Below are 22,769 nucleotides of genomic sequence, written 5' to 3' on the forward strand. Positions count from 1 at the left end.
AAATTGAGTTACTGGCAATCAAGGAGACACTGAACATTAATTTGTTTTAAGAATTCCACTCTAATCTAAATAGATGCGTATTTATCTGAACCTTGAATTCCAGACCAACTCACAGTTCTACAAACAACAATGGCCTATGGTACTGTGTCAGTAAGTGTACAACAAACATTCATTTGTTCAAGTCAGTGGCAGTTCTGGTTTATGTAGTTCCATGCAAAACAGACTTTGGTATCACACGTTTTCAAACAGGGCAGTCTAAACTGCCCTCGTTCCCAAAGCCAGATCACGGACAATTCTTTGCGTACACAAACAACACACAGATACTTCACTCAATAACAACTCAACTTCTCTTTCAAATAGTTTAAGCAACTTCCAAATTGCCTAAGTATTAAAGCCATCTCTAAAATGTATCATTTTCTTCTAGATTAGTAACCAACAGCTAGGCAGAAGCACTGTCAGTACAGTGTTTTACTGTAAAAAGCGCTCATAACGTGGGATGCAAAAAAACCCAACCAACGAACCCCAGACACACAGTCACAAACAATGAACACTAGTTTCAATTACCTGGATGTATGCTTTTAACCAGACCCAGCAGCACTATGCAGAGGGATAAAACAATTGCTACAGAAAACCAAACTAGGAAATACAGGAACCTGTTCACACAATGACTATCAAATCCATGTGATAAAGCAAGAAGCTGAACTTTTCTTGATTTGGGAAAGCCAACAAAAGAAAAGAAATAAAAATACTGGGTCACAAGAGAACTGAAATTAAAAATAAAGAAAATGAAAAAAAATCTTAAAACTAGGCTTTCTGATTAATGCTTTCTCAGAACATAACTGATGTTGATATTTGTCCCTTTTGCCTCTCAATATTGCCTTGAGTACATGCAAATTCTAATCAATCCTTTCTCGTAGCTGAAAGGATCTCTAATCATAAGGCAATTACCTTCACTTCTCCACAGCACCAAACATGGCTAATATTTATGATCATGTGAGCATAACAATCAATATAAAAAGAGTGATTACAGCCCAGACATAATTTTTCTCAATTGTGTACAATGCCTCTTGAAAAACATTTTGTGAACAAAATCTGATGCACAACACAAAACAACCTGGCATGTTAAAAACACTACTGGGATTCCAAAATCTGTTTCCTATGCATCCTCCGATGTGCAAATCCACAGAACAAACATAAACGCCAAATCCTGAGGGACAGTCTGAAACTAGGCCTTAATAATCAAAAGACAATTTACATCATGCTTTCACAGCATTCAGATAACCACTATGAAGGAGGCTTGAGATCTGATGAGTTAGGAAGAAAAAAGAAGGAAAAAAAATAATCTGCACACAAATTCATTAATATTCATTTGGCTAAAGCAGGACACCCACTATAATCCACTGCAGCTAATAAAGATTAAGAAAAGGAAATTTCTCTGCATATCTTGGAAGCTAGAAAAGCTAATAATAAATACAGCATGCAAGGCTGTCAACAGTTAATGTCATTGCTCTCCTTAAGCACTCAGTTGTACATTGAAATACGGAGAACACCGACTTTTGATGTGTTACACACCTACACATGCCTGTGATGTAGTTCTACTGAATCTTCAAGACGGCAATGAAAAAGGATATTTACCTTACCACTATCAGCAGGCCGGCTATCGGAAATCACAGTTAGTGGGGATAAAATTAACAAGCCAGCAAAGCAGCGAGCTGCTAGTCTCTTCATCAGCTGATCAGGAAAAAAAAGAGAGCTGGGGAAAGGCTATGTTTTCATATACAAGTAATTTTATTTTACTGAAAATTTAATACTGAAAGGATTGTGGATACTCAAATCTGCTGTTTCATTCTACCTACTACAAGGCCCGAAGCCTTCCTCCTTCAGCCTGCTTTAATATTGACAACTACTTATCATATTTCTCCCCTTATTATTCCAGGCATCCAAATTAGGTTTTTAGCTGGGCAGTTACTGATTCTTGTTAGCATTTTAATTATAATAGCAGAATTAGACAATTTCATGTGTGATTTTAAAACTGAAATAGGTTGCATGCATTTTAAAGATGCATTTATTATAGAAAATGTATTCCTATTGCTCCGCAGTGAACAGATCAGGTTTTGGTTATTGAAACTGATAAAAAAATCTATTGTGATTTACAAGAAATTGAAAAAACAAAACAACCCAAGTTCTTATTTTGTTAACTTCAGTAACACTTTTTTGTCCTTGAGAAAACTGCTGTTCACTTAACTAAAGTATTTTTATATTTTTGATTGCTTGATACATTTTCTACCACCAAAAAAATAACATCACAGAGTTACGGCGCTGTCATCACAGAGTTTACTAACATCTCATTTTAGAATTCTGCATAAAATTCTTGCTCAGAGTACTTAGTATTTTGGATTAAAATATCAGGACAAGGAGATATGATAAAAGTAAAAAGATTTTTTTAATATTATATATAGCAATGTAGTAAAGACAAAAAATAAAACCCAAGTAAAATAACATATACTCTTCCACTCGTAAAATTAGTGACTAGCAGATAGCAAATTAAATCTTAGCATATTACACATGTGCAAACAAACATTAAAACTGTCTACTTAGCTAGTAATGTATCAATTGATTACTCAGCTTTCAAAATTTACATGCATGAATGTAAACTCAGTTTTCCTTAATTTAAAGACTTTAGTGACACCACTTGAAAATCAGTGTGACAATGCCAGCAGTACAAAAATGTTGTTGTGACTCCTAACATTAGTTCTCAAGTGGCAAATTTATATTTTGTACATAAACAGTAATATTAAAAGCTAAACCTTAAGATTTATGCTGCCTCAAAAGATGGCTTAAAACTATAACACATAAATCAATTATCAGCAGATATTAATGCTCTGTACATATGTTTACACATATGATCCATACATGTGTGTATGAGTAACAAAATATTTATTAAACTGACTCATCTGACTGAGCTCTTTGTTAGAAAAGCTTACTATTCTAGGGCTGAAGGGCCACACTGAAGAGAACGCCCTTCCAAACCTTTACCCGTACGATAATGATACAAATCCCAGACACAAATCTCCAGTTCCTGACAGATGATGGGCTGTGTGAGAATGCAAGACAGCACAGACACCTCCCATGCTCAAATGCCTCTGGATTAGTGAGATGAACAGCAAGGGAGTCAAGGAAAATAGTACACAAATAAAAATTTAACACTTTCCTTCCCTTAACGAAATAGGACCAAAGAGTACAATTAAGTTTGGAGACTTCATTCTTTGAAAGAAAACTGTGAAAATGTAATGCCAAATTTTGCAAAGGATTGGGCGCCTCATGAAAGGCAAGAGATACCAGTGGAAGTGTGAGGACACAATGTTAAGTACAGTACTGACAAAATCTTCCTGTTTTTCTGAACCTTACTGCTGTATCCTGGTCCACGTATACAAAAAAATTTCCTTGCTAAAGAGCTAAAAGCATGCAGGCTTGCCAGGGCACCAGAATTTTAAGAAAGAACATACTGACCACGGATTAAAGAAACCAAACCGCCTTCCTCCAAAAAGAGATGACCCTGCCCCCACCCTAAAATTAAAAAATCCAACGCAAAACAAAAGTGGATTTTTCAGAATGCAAGTAAAAGTTACTTCTGAGACAGCTGGCCTTCCTATTGCTGCCTGCAATTACATTTTCCTCTTCATAAAGGAAAGTAGCTCTTTTGAGGTGGAAGTATTCTTAGTGAACATGGATACAGATGCAGGAGCACCACAGAAACAAAGTAAATATCAAATGGAAACCGTTTTGTTTCTCTATTTGAAGAGCAGGACCTTATGGATGTATTCTTAACTTCATGAGAACATGACACAGCAACATGACTGAACACGCTTTCAATTGAGAATTACGGACCCAAATAAGCACTAAGTGCTACAGCTTTGAGTTTTCTTTCATGAATGCCTTCTGCAAGTCAATAATTGTGTTAGTCTTGTATTAGTTTTAAAATTCATTTTACAGCAATCAGGTAACTCAAGTGTCATCACACAGTGCATCAACAGACGTGCTCAGCATTAAAGTTAGTTTTAATGCCTATGGCCTGCCTCTAATTTAGATGACAACACTGTAAGGCATAGTTGGACATAACTACAGTATTGTGCGAAAGTTAAGGCATAGTGAAAGCTACTGCTACTATTTACAGTCAAAGAAACAGTACACACAAAACAAAAGTGGTAGGGAGACATGTAACAAATCTACTTGATAATGATGAAAATATGTTCAGATTAAATGGGAAATGGGCATGGAAGATGTGATCTCTTCCTGCATCCCTCTCTGATTTTATCTTAATGACTTGAACATTAAAATAGCTTGCCCCCTTCCCTTCAGACATCAATGCCCTGTGTCTCCCCAACCCCCAAAGTTAGAAGAGAACAACTGTGACTTACATTATCCACGTGAACAGATTTGCTAGCATGCTAATTAAACTCCATAGAAAGCATACAAAACATAGATGAACAGAAAAAAAAGTCAGCTTCCCAACTCCCTGAACATAAATACTAACCCCATCAAGCAAAGGTTCCAAAAGAATGACCTTTTCTGGGAGCAACAAGTAACTTACCTGGGCCTGTACTGACTACAGGCCAAGAGGCACTAAACTTAAGGGCTGTTAATCACTTAAAACCAAAAAACACATCAGTAATGCAGTAATGAACACCAGATGACTGCTTTGCAAAATGAAGTTCCCATTTACTAATATGGAAGAGAAGAAAGAAGTAAGACCCCACAGAAGGCTAATAATAGACACTGAAAGCACTAAAATGTGATCTACCTGCCCCTAACAATTTGTCTCTTCAGCGTAATCCTTGAAGTCCTATACTGATATTCCAAGTGGATAAATTCTACTTTATTTTTTCCTTCTTGCTGTCTTTGAAATCCTACCCCTCTTTATTTTACATTTTTGTTCTCAGATTATATCTGACAACTGATGAAGACTTCAACTTTCCAACCTGAAGTTCATCTCCAAAAAATCTCTTCAAAATCCAGTCCTCCTGCTTAGTTTCCTGGGTCTGTTTCAAATTTCCACACATTGGAATTATTTCTTAGCTCTCAAGAGCAAGTTCCCTTACATTGTAACTACTTATTTCTTGCTAGACTACAGCACAGAGGTCAGTATATTACAGGTAAAGACTGTCAAGAACACAAAAATACTTGACAATTACATGAAAGGGCATAAGATATTCTACCAACAGCGCAATGACTAAATACCTGTAGATAATTATAAGGATTGTTGAAGGGTTTTTTTAACTGAATTTCCTCTCCTAGTTGGATAGTATTGCACAACAGATTTGACAGACCAGTTTTGCTGGAACTAAAGTAAAACAGAGTATAGATTAAAATCTGCCAAAGGCAAGGAATTAGTGAAGACATCCAGTTCTTCCTTGCTTTCACTGCTGACTCATTCTCCTCCACATAAGGAATATTCCAAAAGTCTCCATCCAGTACTTAAGTAGAAACGAAAGTATTGTTTTTTAGAAAAACATAAGCAAAATGCAATTATTGCAAAAAACACATAAACTTGTAATGAATCATCTTCTCAGATATGCTGAACTTCCACAAGATAAGGAAAGAGTCCTTCAGCTATACGTTCATCAGTCAAGGTCTGCATCTTCACACCACTGAAACTTGCTTTTTTTTGAGAAGCGAGAGAAGATAAGATCGTTTTCTGTTTTGCATTTGAAAACTATTAATAGTTGCTTAATTATTTGCACAGAAACTTCAGGTGCCTATCCTTAAATAGACATTAAGGAAAAAAATAATGCAAATTATAAATAGTTTTTCCTTGCATTTTGATTTAAAGACTGATGATAAAAAGACCTGATAGAACCATGCAAGAACATACTTACTTTTAAAGAGAAATGGTCTCAGCCAAAACAACAGAGCATAACGTTAAAAAAAAAAAAGCGCTACCTATTTAAAAGTACTTATATGATCGAAGTTTTTATCTTCAGTGTTTTCTTTCTGGTCTGAGAAAAACCTATCAGATAAAATAAAAGCCGGACTAGCGAAGTGATCATCCCCCTGTACTCGGCACTGGTGAGGCCCCACCTCGAGTACTGCGTTCAGTTTTGGGCCCCTCGCTACAAGAGTGACACTGAGGTGTTGGAGCGTGTCCAGAGAAGGGCTACAGAGCTGGTGAGGGGTCTGGAGGACAAACCTTATGAAGAACGACTGAGGGAGCTGGGGCTGTTTAGCCTGGAGAAGAGGAGGCTGAGGGGAGACCTTATCACCCTCTACAACTACCTGAAAGGGGGTTGTAGAGAGATGGGGGCCGGTCTCTTCTCCCAAGTAACAGGCTATAGGACAAGAGGAAACGGGTTCAAATTATGTCAGGGGAGGTTTAGATTGGATATTAGGAAACATTTTTTCACTGAAAGGATTATTAAACATTGGAATAGGCTGCCCAGGGAGGTGGTGGATTCACCATCCCTGGAGGTGTTTAAAAAAAGGGTAGATGGGGCACTTAGGGACATGGTTTAGAAGTGGTTTTTGTCAGGGCAGGTTAATGGTTGAACTTGATGATCTTAAAGGTCCCTTCCAACCTCAGCAATTCTATGATTCTATGATTCTAAAATATCCTAATATTTAATCTTCATGTAAAATATCTTAATGCTTTATCTTAATCTTTAAGGTGACAATTACCAAGTAAAGCATCATGCAGACCCAGCACTGATAAACTTGCTCTGAGTTATGGCAAACTACGTTGGCAAGGACATAAATTTATAAACCAATAATTAGTCTCATCCCTCCCTCCCCCAAAAGGCAAATGATTTTAAATGGAACCACTCAAACTGATTTTGTACCTAAAAGCTTTTCATAAATTTTAGAGACAGAAAGACTGAAGAGCAGAGTAATTACCAACGATACCAGGCTCCACAGCCCGCTCAGGGAGCAGAAGGAAAGTGCTCCATTTGGGGGAAGGCACTGGGTGATAAAAAGAACAACTGCACCATGCTGACTACAGATACTTTGCTTAACCAATTACAGCATTGAGAAAATACACAGTGTCTTAACAGACACTGAACGTGGAACTACCAAACATCATCACTATTCTGTGGTATACAGCTACTCATCCATGCTCTTTAAAGATCTACAGAACTAACTCTAATTTCCTTTTGCAGTTTTCGAAAGGACGTGTGATTTACCCCTCCCATTTGACATACAGTTGTACTTTATAACAAGATTTAACTTTAACAGCCTCTTGACTAAGCCAACCTAACCTAGAAGCAGCAGAAAGAGGGGAAAAAAAGATCCAAATAATTCGATATCAGAAACCATTGATATCTACCTCTTCATCACTGAACTGTTTTGTTGTGGTAGGGTTTGTTTGTTTCTTTTTTTTCCCAACTAGTCTCACCTTCTTCTTAGGAAGCCAGGTCACCTGATGAACAACTCTTGCCATTTGGAGTAACAGCCTGTTTCTAAACACAGTGGAAAAACTCTCTCATTGAAGACTGGAGGACAATATGCAACGGACTTGTGAAATACTGTGCATGAAAGTTGCCAGATAACAAACAAGCATATTCTGAAAAGGATGTTATAATAGCAGTTCTGAACTTGATGGTATCCTGTGCAGTTCACACTTCGTTCAGATTGCTCAGAACCTTACAGCATATTCATGCTTCAAAGATTAAACATTCTTAATGCATAGGCGTTGGAAATGATTGCAGGTACCTTTGGAATTAAAATTCACAGAATGAATAAGATGCAGTACTATCACTTATGAAAATACTGCGGGCAAATTTATGGGGGAAAAAACAATAATCTTCACAGATTCACAGTTGTAAAGGAACACACTTAATGTGACCAAAGCTATTCTTCAAGACTGATTTAGCTAAATTAATTTTAGTTTGCAATTGTAACTTCAAATAACTCAATGACAACAAAACAGGAAATAACTATGATTAAGCGTGGTGTGTATTTTTTTTAAGTTAATATGGTACAAATTTTTCTAGATATACTTCTTTTTAAATTGTTTGGCGAAAATTATCAATTATTTAATGTGCATACATGAAGATAATATTCAGTTGATATAATTGAGATGCATAAAAATGGCAATTTGTTTTTCTACATTGGCTTTTGTCTACAAGATTTAAAAAACACTATTAAGTCATGAGTTGCCATGCTTTTTCTTCTGTACAGAAGGTCCTGATTTCTTCAAGTCTCCCTTGCCAAAAGTGAATCAGACCAAAAACTAAAGGTGAAGAATTATAAGAACCTCTCAACAAGCTTGATAAGGACAGAAAAAGTCTGGGGTTTTTTTGATGACTGCAGGTGCCAAAGGCTTGTTGAAGTAAAACGGATGAGCAGGAAATTCGAGAAAACCTTTGACAGGAACTCAAGTAGGAAACATTTTATTTCACACTAATCACAGAAAAGTACTGTTTAGGAAAGAGGGCTCTGACTGCCAACAAGTCTTTCTTGGTACCTGCTGCAGTATTTCCACTTGTGAATGATATATTGCATGCAATTTCCACCAGCACAGAAAAACAGCTGATGGAAGAGACATGTTTCCTGGATTCAGGTTCACAAGCAATCCATCTTAAAGTAAAATCTAACATGACAGAGATGCCTCATTTTTTCCCCTTTATCTTGTTCAGTATGACGGAGATGCGTATATTTGTTGCATAGACAAGATCCTGGAGCAGTTAGTGGCTGTTTTTTTCAATGAAGAAGAGTGGAAGGGGAAGGTTTTCCTCCTTTTTTACTTTTATAAGCATTTTCTCCCTGACTTATCCAGAATTCTGATTCAGGAAAGCCTATTTCAGTAGTGGAGAGGACAGTATACTGACAAAGGTATTCTAAAATAATCGTTACTCCAGTTACACTTTTTTTCTTGAACCAAGGGCATTGTCTTCCCTAGGAGAGGGGGCAAGGAAAATTAATTGCACTAGAAAATTACCTTTTCTGAGGGGTGCCATGGGGAGGTAGGGAGATTACTTTTCTCACTTTTTCTTAAATTCCTTTAAAATAACTAGCATGGAATTTAGTCATTAACATAACACTGTTGTGTCCTCGGACAGGAGATCTTCCATTTTCCTTGACATCTCACAGTTTAGAAGGAAAATAAAATCAAAATTGTTATGGCTTGGTTTGTACTGTAGGTTTCACTTACAGATCTTCCTTCTTTGGTCTAAAATAAAACTTTTACTGGAGGGATGTATCATTCTATTGTCCTTCTGAGATTTTTTCCTTCCATTTTTAATGATTTGTTAAAACAGTTGATTAATTAGATTAGAACTTATGAATTTAGTAATATTTCTGGTAACAACCACATTCCATTCAGGCTCACAGTCAAATGTTGCACAGCAGGAGGAAAGGAGCTCTAAGGAAGTCATGAAGATACTCAACAACAAAGACCAGATCGCAAATCAAGGAAAAACAGGAATTCTACAACATTCTAAGGATTTACTGTCTCTCAGTCAGAAAAGGCATTGTTTATTTTACAAGGCAGATCACGAATACAGAAAACAATCAGAAACACCGTTACATATAAACACTAATAAACAGTTACGTAGGATGGCTTCTCTTCCCAGTCTTTAGACAAGTACTTCCTGCTGTTCACCTTGTCTTTCACAAAATACTGCTGCCGTTGCCAAAGGCCCTTGGTTTCTTAGTACCACACCATCTTAATTTATGTTTTTTTCTTTGAATAATAGGGCTGGTTTTATGGATAATTACCTTTTTTTACGGACACTATATTCTTCAGTTGTGGAAAAAGGCAGGAAATCTTTACTTTGTAAAGTCGCATGTCCTGGCAAAGTGTCAGTGTGGCTAATGTTTTGCAGCTTAAAATGCTGAAAACTAAAGACAGACCTCTCATGTTTGATTTTTTTTGTTACAAAAAAATTCTCAAAATTCAATCCTTCAGAATGGGAATGAATGGATTATTTTAAAATTTATTTTAAAAAATTTTCCAGGGCTTAGCCTTTCTTCATTCAAAGAGCATTGCCTCCCATTTTCTTCTTAGACCCTACTAATTAAATCAGAAAGATACCTGGTGTAAAGACGAGGCTTATAACCTTACCAGATCAGTCTTTTGGAAAGAAACTGTAGTCTTGGTCTTTCTGGGACCATGTTTGCCTCCAGCAAAGCTTGATAACATTTGCAGTGACAGATTATCTTTTCCATGGTAAGAATAAATTTGACAATTCTAAGCACTGCATAAAGATAAGTACACAGGAACCAACTCTCATTGTTCAACACATCTGACAGTAGGATACCATATCCTAGTACAAAGTTTCCTATAAAAAACAAGACGCCTTTTCTTCTACTATGGAAACAACACAGCTGAGGACTATAACACTAAGGAATGATTAGCAGATTTCCAGTGTGAAATCACTCATTTTGAGCCAAACCTCTAGAGTAAGTTAATTATTTGGTTCTCAAGTGAACAGATAACCAGTGATGCCTTCTAACTGCTCAGAAAAATATTAAAAGTCTTTACTCTTTTTGATCAACAGATGAACAGATTAGCAAAAGCCTCTTATTTCACAGATGAGCATAAGTTTTATGCATGCCGTGAAACACTACCTTTCTTAATGATGCAACACGAGAAGCTCATAATACAAAGCTTAAACTGTCACTTTCATGCATGTTTGAAGAATAAACACTAGGAGGTAACCCTTTAACACAATTCCAGTACAGTTTTTTTTTTAAGAACTTTGCAGAATTTTGAGGAAGACAGCATAAAATGAAACTAAGTCAAACTTTGGACAACTTGCTGAGAAAAGCTAACTTAAATGTATCTTTTACGTATTTTATACCAAAACAACATTTTGTGAGGCTAACTTCTATCAGTGATGCAGTGAATTCCATGTTTTCAGGATGCTTCTAAAGCTGCAGTTATCAGAGTACGGCAGAACTTACAGTAGAGCTTGACCCTTTAATACAGAAGAAGGTGTAATGGCCTTAAACTAAAGAGGGCAGATTTAGACTACATGTAAGGAAGAAATTTTTTTATGATGAGGGTGGTGAAACACTGGAAGAGGTTGCCCAAAGAGGTGGTAGATATCCCATCCCTGGAAACATTCAAGGTTAGGCTGGATGGGGCTTTGAGCAACCTCATCTAGTTGAAGATGACCCTGCTCATGATGATGACCTTTAAAGGTCCCTTCCAACCCAAACTATTCTACATTTCTATGGTTCTATGAATATGCGCATCACAGCCTAAAACTAAAAATCTATCACAAACACTATCTGTCTGGAAGGGTTTTTTGGTCTTCTGGGATAAATTGCAATGCAAATCACAGTCTGACAAGCAAAAATGATTACCTAAGCGAAGGCTAACTTAAGAATACAACGAAGATTCCTGGAAAGACAATGAGGTTTAAGAGGAAGTGACGTTTCTCAACAGAATAATGTGTAGTACAGTGTAAGTGCAAAATGAAAAACAAAACAAGGCTCTAAGTAGTGACAGAGTCCTATGGTTCTGAGTTTGAAATCCAGCTAAAAATACTTTATTACATTCTCAGCTGCAACTGAAAAGACTATGTCATGGATATCCATTAAACCGTAATCTTTAAACTTGACAATTTCAGACTAGAGGATGAAATTACAGGTTATGATTACTGGAAAACTTTTGTAGGATTTTCCTTTTTTAAAGTTAAGATTCCACTAGAGTAAGGAAATACATCATTCCACTCATCAAGCAGAGTACTTCAAGATGACTCAGGAAGCTAACTGCCTAAGGCTTACGCCACGCCTAAGGATAGGTGGAGGAATTTTTGAGAAGTTCAGTCTGAAACAAACTCAAACAAATCCTCTGATTCTTGAAGCCTGCCTTTAGCAATGCAGTCCTGAGTAGATGACCCCTCTAGAAAATAATCTGCCGTGGGATCCAGTGAAGTATTTTGCAGTCCTGTTAGAAGTGATGCAGGGATAGAATCCACTAGAGCATGAAATACTTCCAGAATATAAATGCTTCATAGGATCAGGAAGCAAAGTCCTCCTTCCTGTTTTTTTTTTAGGAAATATGGTTGTCATGCCAACAGTTACAGAACTGCAGGCTGCAGCGACAGCTAGTGATGAAGCCTGTCTGTGTCTTACAGCTTCCCTGGGAGGCTGGTTAGTATTGAATTACAGCCAGCAGCACAATCTAACTAAACACCGCGTATGTCCATAGGTTTGGGTTCTGTAATAACTTTGCCTCCTGCTTCCAAACTGAGGTACCTGACCTCCTAACAAGGAGGGAACTGACAGACTTTGTCAGTATGCACGCATGCATACCAACCTCGAGGTACACAGCAGATCCTTTGGGGATCTGCCATTAACTTAACTAGACTCCAGTTGGGTGTATCAGCAGAGGGGTCAGGGTCTAACTGAAAAGGAGCAGGTAGCTGATCTCCACTGTCCAAGTTGCGGCTGCTGATTGAGTCAAAACTCCATGGAAAACAAGACATCCAGTCAACTTCCCCGAGACACATAAAGAAAATGAGACAGCTGAGGACTGAATATTCATATTATGAAACAACATTATTAGTCAGAAATGCAAAGTTTTACTCCAGAAAACCCCATGAGAAGATAACTATAAAGCTATAACAGCAGTCACAGCAAGAGATAAAATGAGAGGCATCCCTTGCTGCTGGTAAATAAATGTCATTCTTCTGTAAAACTGCAATAAAAACAGAAGTATCTATAGTTACCTTTAGAGAGTGGCATGAAACAAAACAAGGGTAAAAGGGTGTCTTATGAATTAAACTACCATTGCTAATTCAGAACTTACTGGCTTTTCTATTTTTTCCAGTTTTACTGATAGAAGCAGTTCACTGCATCCAAGTTAACATGAAATGATTAATTCAAAGTTTTCATGCAATATGCATAATACTGTTACCTTACAAGTTAAAGTGACAAAGCCACAAGATAAAAATGCTTATAAGCTATCTACCACAATTTTCTACGTTTATATAGTTAAAGATTCCTTTGAAAATGTTGTGCAAGATTATTATTGCTTTTTCTTCAATCTTCCAGAGATGTCATTACTGAAAAGCACTTACATTCTTAAAGAACACGTAAAAGTGATGGTGGTGGGAGGCCAGTGGGTGTGACAAAGAACTCTATTTCACATACACACACGCGGAAAATAAGATAATGAAAAAACCCAGCAAACTTGACTTAGATTTCAGTATCCATCCAATGGAGAGGAATTTTTATCCTGAACCTGTGTAAGCAGTGTTACATTATAAATATTATTCCTCTGAATTAAGCGTGTAAATAGTATTAGTAGTTCCTACACTTTGTTTCAACACACTCTCAAGTCCACCTGAAAGCATAAGTTAAAATATGTATACAATAGAGTCACAGTAGTGACTGCTATGTACTGTGAAGCAATCTGACTTAGCTTTAATTTAACTAATTTGAGAACAGCTTAACAACTCAATAGGAGTTGTTAAGGAGGATGGACACTAATTTTTCTCAAGAGAATAACAAGCCACTTTGAAAAAGGGGTAGTATACGTACCATCTTGACCAGCAAGGTTTCTGACCTGGCCTCACACAACCATCTCCGAAGCAAACAATGAAAACAATTACTATCCAGTAAACAGAGAACTGGTAAGAAATTATTTTCAGAATAGTCCTTAATGGCTCTTTATCAAATGATCCAGTGCTTTTCAGTGCTTTTAGTGTCTTTAGGAAGACAGAACAGAAAGTATGCCTGCCAAATGTCTAAAGAACACCAAGCTGACCAACAGTTCACCTGAGGATGGACTTAAAATTCGGAATAATTTGGGTGAAGAAAACTTGGATATCATTCAACACAGGCATATGCTAAATCCTCTTCCTAGGAAGGAAAGATTGACTACACAAAACATGATTCTGAAAAATTGGCTAGGAAGTAGATGCACAAAAAAGGATTAAGAGCTTACACTGGATCAAAAATTCAACAGGAGCCAATACCTTTACTGTTACGAAAATGAAATACTGGATCGTGGAGTGTAAGTACCCTAGGAGTTATGCAAAGAACTCCTCCTCCTTATTCAAATGAGGCTCCACCTCGAATTTTAATGTCTAGCTTTTGACCAAACTTGCAGAAAGACATCCGTTGTACATAGGAGAAACACAGATAGGGGAAATCAGTGAAAAAAAGTCAAGAGATCTAGAAAACAGGAACTATGGGAAAAGACTGAATGAGCAGTGGTTGTTAACCTTACAAATTGACTGAACAGGGAAACAACTCTTCTATGACATAAAAAAATGTTAAAAGAGAAAGGGAGCAGCCTGTCTGCATGACCACAGTGATAAGAAGAAGATGTAATTGGCTTAAAATCCAACAAGAAAATTCAGATAAAATATAAGGGAAAGCCAAGCAGTTAAATGCATTTCCCTGTGGACTTCTAAATTCAGTGCTAGGGAAGGCCTCAAAGAACAGATCAGATGAACATCTACTACAAATGACACAAGACCGGCTGATTCTGCTCCAAGTAGGAAGATGGATTAGATTATTTTTTCAGGGCTGCCATCTGACAGTAAAGTGGTTAACAAAAATACCAGAGCGAACTCAAGACATAAAATGCGCAAGCTGAAGCGAACTTCTACGTTGCCATATCCAGAATATTCCACCATTAAAAATAATTAGCTTAAAATGACCTTAAGTAGAATGTACACCATACTGCAAGTACTTCCACTGGAGGAAAGGGTAAATGTTGGAGAATCCAGATGGGAGTTTATGTTTCTAGGTCTTTCTTCTCCACTGACTACTTGAAAATGTCAAGTATCAAACTCCTGTAGTTTCATAAACTTCCTTAGATTTACAGCTGATGTATAATTCAAGCCTTTGCTCCCCTAAGCTTTACACCCAGCAGCAGACTCTGGATTAGCTCTTAGCACAATGCACAAACATGTTTGTAACTGAAGCCAGTAAGATTTCTACTTATCTTTAGCAAATTATACACATGTACATTCATGTATGAATGTATATTCATGTTGGCATTAAGTCTGTAAGTATTCTACTACAAAACTTACTCTGTCAAACCATGTAGTTTGGTTTGTAGTGTTGCAAATCAAACATTTGATGTTTTGGAAATCATAGAATTCATTATATGTGGATTTTGCAGAAGAACGACAAGAATCCTCAGGTACAACAAAAACAAAAATTTGGTGTGAGTTAAGTTTAGAATCTTTACTTTCAGGTCCTAATTATTCTATCATTTATCAAGGGTTTTGATCTCAGTGGAGCCAAAAAATGCTCAAGACTTGGAAATGAAACAGTATGAGAGAAAGATGACTTCTGGGAAAATTTCCAAATTCTTAAAGGGGTTAAATTCAGGTATTTAAAAAAAAAAATAAAATCAAGCTTCTGCAACACACAAAGCTGTAATGAACACTGATCACTGGTCTTCTCCACTGTAAAATAATTCTTCATATATCTTAAAGATGACACTTATGAAAGTGTCTAAAAGCCTAAGAAATACGTCAAGATCCATGGCAATATAATAGTTGCAATAGAAATCTATCATAGTCCTGATTCAGCATTTTAAGTTTCAGCAGTGCAGCTTAAGACTTACTTATGCCCTCAACACAGCAGCAAAAGCTAGATAATAAGGACATTTAGGCCTTAACTACTACATTGTACTCTGCCTAGTGCAACTCTGCTGTCTTCAAAAAGAAAAAAACCCACCACAAATGAATAAATTTCAACTGTAAAGAAAAAGAAAAAAAAAATGGACAACCTACCCGCAGCCATTGTTTCTCTGTGAGAGCATCACTGTAGTCCACATCCCTGCGTTGACGGGATCCTCTTCCGAATATTTTCTCTTCTTCTTCTTCACATGTAAGCCTTTCAACTTCAGCATCATCCTTAATAATCCAGGATGGTAATTCATCTTCCTCCATCAAGCGGGGCTTACGCTTCGGGTTTCTGGCATCCTCCCTGCGACGATCCATGTCCATGCGCTGCAATGGCAGTTGTGAAAGGATAAAACAGTTTTAAGGGCAAATATGAAATGAACCATGGAAATTCCTGGCTATTTAACGATACGTGAAACTTTAAACCGAGTCTTTCACAGGTATTTCCCTTCCATGATACTTCTAAATACTTCTAAAATGCAACTATATAAAGAAGAAGCGACACTTGATGGTTGATTTTCAGTCAAGTTCAGTACTCCATAACTAGTTTCTACTCAAGTAACTGAGACAACACAGCAGCTGAGTGATACAAAACAGATCACAAGAACACTGTTAATTAAACAACACTCCTCCTTTCGTACAGATTTTATAGTTTCTTCATATTCACAAATGTGATCTGCAAATACTGATCATTCCTTGACAATATCCCCATAAGGTGTTATTATGTAACTAAAAAGAATAACTGAAAACACACTCGTTTTGTGAGCCTGAATAGCAGCAGAAGAAAATTTAAAAGCTAGTGTTAGAAAAAAGTAATCAAGAGAGAGAATTAAGAAATTCGGAGAAAAGCTTGCCTACACAGTACCAGAAGGCCAACATGCTTAAACCACTCAGTTTTTCCTGATCTTACTGCTGTACTGGGCAAAAATCAAAAAACACATACAAAAATATCAGATAAGATTAAGCAAAGAATATTAGATGGTAATGTTAAAACTTTAAGCTGAAATTGAAATAATCACATAAATTAATTTCAAGTGTGGCGAACCATGACCTCAGAAAACAAATACAGATACTCAGGATACATTACCATAACCTACTGTAGACTCATCAGTGAGCTGCTTTATAATCCTCCCGGGGAAGCATCCACCTCTCTCTATTGACTATATGCTGACCTAGACTGCTATGGTACTGTGAATCTCATTTACATTTTTTGAAGTAGCGCGAAACAGGTAATATCAGTAGCCTTTTCAAATATGGCTTTTGAAGAGTCATACAGTACTTAAACACTCAGTAATCAGTCGCTAAGCAGAGAAAACAAACCAGTGGCCACCAAGCATTTAATTTTCATATTTGAAAAACTAACATAAATAGACTAGCACCAGAATTGGCTGTAGCATCAGAATAGGCTATTGCTTTGGCCAGTAAACATTTGTAAAAAGCATTCTCAATTATGCGCAAACCCGTCCCTTGTGTGCACGATGCTGCACTTTTACAGGATACCAACTAGACATATCATCCTTTCACACCCCTAGCCAAGACAGAGACATGCATAAATTCAGAGGTATTACCTATCTATAGGGGCAACTGAAATGCACAGATTTACTAACTGAGGCTTAATGATGGCACTGCTGAATGTGTTGAATCTTCTCTCATCTTGGTACTTCTCAAATACAAGCATTCACAAAATACTACCTCAGGCACAGTGTCTTACAAGTGGGCTTCATCATCTTGTCTGGTGCCCTACCTGATTTCTAAACTCCATGAAAAGCAGAACGCAAGGTGTGTGTCTTCACACGGCTGGTCCAACTACATTCAAGAAGCAATTATAAATACACATGGGTATTCTCCATCCTTCATTACCTCAGACAACGATCAATGGGCTGTATAGCCTTTAGTTTTTTATAGCAGGATTCCACAGTTCACCTTCTAAAGAACATCGCATTCAATCTGAATTAATTTCAAAAGATGTCTCATTCAAGCCAGACATGTGGCGTGGTTTATTGCTAACTTGGCAACCAGCAAGTTGCCAAGATTAAGTATATGAAGTGAATGCTGAAACTTCATCTTTTTCCCTGATGACCACATTTCTATCTCTAAGATACAGAGTGAACACTAAGGTAGTATATTTAAATAGCTGTCTTCTGAAACAAAAGCACTTGGGAAGGAAAATTAAAGACACTTTCAGTTAATCTGAGATGTAAGAGATAGAAACAGCCATTTGTTTTTTCTTAGGATAGTACTCAAACCACTTTTATCCCTGGGAAACCTCTGGTCCTATCTTCCTATATCTCATCAAAACATGTATTTCCAAACCAGATTTACCTTATTTTATTGTAACTAACAAAGTAATTGTATTTACACTTTCCTCAATGTGGCCTAAATGCTGGAAATAAAAGAGTCCTATGTTACAAATGATTACACGTAAGTGAAGAACTTAAAGTGTTGGCACACTCAAGGCCTAAAACTTCCAGTTTAGAAAATACAAAGAGCATTGCTGTCCTGTAAACTGCAAATGACTGTTAAACTTTCCAAATTGTAACTAAAATAGTTCTTAAAAAAACACCCAAGCCACACAGTGTAAACCCAAAAATTTATACATTCAGCTGCTCCTGTACTGCCATTTTGGATTCAAGGAGATAAACTGTATTAGCACAACTACAGTATTGGCACCCATTTTGGTGAGAGGCCTCCCTTGAAAGGCCACTCTTCCACTTCAAAAGCAGTTTTTACATCAGGAGTCTTGATTAAAGTAAATATAATGTTAAAAATAACAGTTTTTTTCCAGGAAGAGTAACACTTGTTGATAAATTATGAGTTGTACAGATCACACTGAAACACTGACTTTTTTCTGAATATTTTCTAAACTTTTTTTACTATGTGATGAAGTGCCATCATTTGCAATGAATGCAAAAGGAAGGTCAGTGTGAGGTCTGAGGCTATCTAGAGTTTTTACCTATTGTTATACATGTGGACCCTCTAACAGTCAAGAGAACCAAGTCCAGTTGTACACATCCTCTTTCTGAACAGTGTACTTAGCTCTACAGCTACATCTCAGGATCTATGCCAAAGAATACTTATAAGCTGAAAAGTGACCACAGAACAGGTTTTCAAGGAACTGATCTGCTCTCTTGCCTATTGTTTTGGAACTGCTGGCTTTAAATAGCACAATACCTGCTTTTACACATCTAAGCCTAGTTAAATGAACAAATCAAAACACATTTTTCTTGGATATTGCAGTTTGCTGAATTCTGATTACATCTGCATAACCTTAACAGAGAGAATAAGGTGGCACAGGTATCACTGAGGTAAGGACAATACAAACGTATCTTTGTGCTCTTTATCTGACTAAGCAAGACCTAAAATATTGATAAAAAGAAGACAAACAACCCTGACTGCCAAACTTGTTTTTCAGATTTTTCTTTTATAATTAAACAGTTTACTAAAATGAAAAAAAAATATTCTTTATTAACAATTAAAATTATTTCTTAGCCATTAATATTTAACTTCACTGTTTCCGTCTCAAGTATTTTCAAACCCCTGGCTTTCAAAGCATGTTAGCTTTGCATCTTCAAACTTTTATTACCTACTACCAACTCTTTACTCTCCCTTACAAACTTTTATGTAAATTATATGAAAAACATAAATTCAGCCTACACAGTGCTAACACTGTCTTCATTCTAGGCACCTCAACTGTTTTACTGAATGGCTGTTAATAGCCTTCAAACTTAATCTAAAAAGATGGAAGTTGTAGAAATTTCCTCCAGACAGACATAAATTCATCAGCTACTTTCAATCCATGGATTAGTTCTTTCCTTCTGGGTCTGAACAAGAACTACCGAAAAGCTTTTTCCAGCAGCTTTCACAGAATTCAGGGTACTTTCAGCCAACAATTTGGCTGAAATTATTCCTTTTGAAATTTGCATCAAATAGCCACCTCTTTGTTTCTGTCATATATGTCTCCTCACACCTGCATCACTGAAGTAAATTTTAAAAAGACAGGTGTCTGTAAGCACTCATTTTCCACGCAGACTAGTTTTAGGGATTTCAGTTCCTCTGAGATAACATTCAATGATACTTAATGCAAAAGGACTAAACTGACAAGTAAGCAGTGACAAAAGGCACAGCCATGTGGGGGAATACGGCCTTTGCCAACTGTGCACCTGAACAACTGTCACTTATGTAAAAAGAGCCCCTGCACACTCGTGTAACAGTGAAGTTTCACAGATGAATCCTTGAGCAGAAGATGGTGAAGGACTAAAAACCTGTGGTCCTGCCAATGGTTGTTACTGTGGATACCACCTGATACACCTTCATTCATGCACATGTAAGTGTTTGCCTTGTTCCACCTTGCAGAACAAAACAGTCTCTGTAGAATGAGAAGGGATAGTGCTTTACCTTCAGTACTTAAGTATTCTCCTGTTGCTGTGTCCGTGACTCCTAAAGGTCCTTCAGCAATCCTCACATTGTACACACACTAAAAGTCAAGAGCCATGCCTAAACTGGCATTTTAGTAATTATTCCATCAGTATAGTAGCAGAACTGACAAAAAAGGAAGTACTAATAAAAATGAGTTGCTTGCATTTGAATCACTGTCACTAGCTCTACTTTGGTAGCTGTTCAATCTGTTGTACCAGCAGACATGCAGCTTGGCAAAACCATCAGCAAACCCCAGTTAACTCACAAAGAAAACAGCCTTGTCAGTCTACTAATTTACTATATTGTTAAGTTCCTGTAGTTATCTTTGCCGATATCATAGCCCAAAAGTGGCAAGCAACTGAAAAATAAAAGTATGTTGTAGATTTAGCAACCTGAACTGTGACTATCAGTTTTGCATGAAAACTTCTCAGGTCAGGCCAGACTCTTCCTCCAGATTGGCACTATCCCACTATATTGTCTGCGAGGACCTCTGAAGTCTTTCTGTCATGTAAGGAGCTCTGTATTTAAGTAGACTACCCTTCTTATCTCAGATAAACAGTGCAAGTAAATAAAGCCTATTCCTCCAACAAAGTTTTCCAAAATTTGTATGACAAAAGCTTAAGACCTTCGTTAAAAACACTACTTCTATGTATATTCTACTTATGATCATATCCTCCTTACCATAAAGAGATCAAATTCCTCCTCACGTCGAGCAATCATCTGATTCAGAGTCTCATCATCAGGAACTTCATCTTCCTCCTGGTTACACAAATGCATAAAGATATTAGAAAGAAGCTACATGCAACTTGAAGTAACAACCTCCATGAGGTCAGCGCTGCACTGACTCTCCTTCTTTCACGATATGTGTGAAACACTCAAAATGAAACTAAAACTTTTAAAATGTTCATCAGTTCAGAAGTAATGCAAAATAGACACAATTAGAGAGGTGACTGGGACCTATTACCACCTTCATAAATTGAGAATGAGGAAATGAGCAAATATGTAACCAGGAAATTTTGGGTTGTGGTTTTCCTGGGTCAGAAGCGCAGTTAGTGCTTCAGTTAAAATATATGCATTTCCGTTCTGTTGTTCTACAGTACTCCCTCAGAAATACCATTCTGCATTATGAGCTCTTTGCTGTCAAAGCAAGAAGGATCAAAAGTGCTGGTTAAATGAAGAAAATGAAACATGTCATTATACTGGAAAAAAGCCCTGTTGAATCCCTCTTTCTCTTGACCATTACCTGCTTACAAACTGAGATGTGAACCTCTGACTTCAGACAAAACAAATTATTTCATAAAAACAGAAACAATCCTTGGAAAAACAATTTACAATTGCAGAATTCAACTAAAAATGTTAAAGCTGAACAGCTATGAGACCCATTTTAACACAATCACAGTCCAGTATGCTTACTTTCCCTCCTTGAATTATTTGAAAGCACATGGCATTTCAAATCCGACAACAGGTCAATCAAAACAATAGAACTACAGACTGGTTCCTACATAGGGCTTACTGAGCCTGTGTTACAGTATGTTGTAGACTTAGAATTTTTCATGAAAACTCTTGTTTTGTACTCAGTGAAATGGGAGCATAGAATGCTGCACATAGCGCCCAACAAACTAACATTCTGTAGCTTTCTTTTTTTCCAGAAATAAACAGAAAAGGCCTTTATCTATATCCACACACCTTATTTTCCCTCCATTGACAAGATTTCTACACCTCGAAAAAAATACAGTTCTTATTAATGCAATTCTGAACAAACACATCTGTACCTTAACGTACATATAATTTAAATTTTAACATGAAAAAGGCAACTAGGAAAATAACAGAGAGCTAGTTCTTCTCACTTCTAGTCAGTGCTCCTTCAGCGTTGAAGAAAGGAAGTTACGTAGTTACACACACAGAGGAAAAAAAAAAGGAGTAAAGATCCCTTCTTTTATGATCAATGAAGAATGTGACCCTTGTGCAAGTTTCACATACTTCTTGTCTTGTCAAACAGAATAACTTGTCACCTGAAAAAAAAAAAAAAGGGATCCCACAGCAGAAGCTGTAACATCCATGTCCACATAATCTGTGGTTTGTCTGAATAATCCTGCTGCCGAACAGGTAGAATTGGCAGAAGAAAAAACTATAAACACCACTGCCAACAAAAAATGCCTCCACGAACAAGCTGCTTCTAATCACCTGTCATACATTCCTATTATTCTAGTATGTCTTTCTAAATATACAGAAAATACCTCTTTATCTAGTACCGCTAGAAGAAAAAAAAACAGAGCAAAAAGGAGAGGAAAGAAGAAAGAAAAATATGGAGAGTTTTGATGCTGAATTTACAAAAACTTCTAAATAAGTACGAATGGAATATGGTGCTCTACATCCAAGCGCGAAAAGCTTCGATATGCAAATTTAAAGCATGCTTAGGATGGGAATATTTAACTAGATGGTCACTAACCAATCTCTTTATTAGATGTGCTAGTCCGTATTTGCAAGTCAAAGTTGTTTTGATATTAATAACTTTTAAATGAGAGATTTACTTTTTCTTGTCAATCTCCCATTTGATATTCAAATTTTGTTTCCAGAGCTGTTGCAATGAAGAAGCAATGGCTGACCAGCGCTGGATGGATGGTGCAAATTCAATCCCTCGTACTCCTTCAGCAGTTTTGGTGTTTGGGCAAAGTTTTGCATAGTCTCTGTCCACAAACCAATTTTACTTGAAAGCTTCATCTTCAGTCTGACTGTTAGGCGTCGCACTGCAATATGAAC

The 22,769-nt window shown here is 36.9% G+C and overlaps 1 protein-coding gene across 7 annotated transcripts in view; it reads right to left on the minus strand.

The window, feature by feature from the left end:
- Positions 1-22,769, minus strand: part of SMARCA2 (SWI/SNF related, matrix associated, actin dependent regulator of chromatin, subfamily a, member 2) — a 119,121-nt gene that overhangs the window by 18,542 nt on the left and 77,810 nt on the right. For 6 of the 7 annotated variants that reach the window (XM_054186642.1, XM_054186646.1, XM_054186644.1 and 3 more), the window contains 2 exons: positions 20,691-20,768; positions 15,702-15,920 (listed from right to left, as the gene is read on the minus strand). In XM_054186642.1, the coding sequence (XP_054042617.1) occupies positions 15,702-15,920; positions 20,691-20,768 (297 nt within the window). Of the gene's footprint in view, positions 1-1,635; positions 2,024-15,701; positions 15,921-20,690; positions 20,769-22,769 lie in introns of those variants that run through there. The other variant, XM_054186648.1, reaches the window with a different exon arrangement.

This window comes from Rissa tridactyla, chromosome Z (genome assembly GCF_028500815.1).
Source record: "Rissa tridactyla isolate bRisTri1 chromosome Z, bRisTri1.patW.cur.20221130, whole genome shotgun sequence".
Taxonomy (NCBI): domain Eukaryota; kingdom Metazoa; phylum Chordata; class Aves; order Charadriiformes; family Laridae; genus Rissa; species Rissa tridactyla.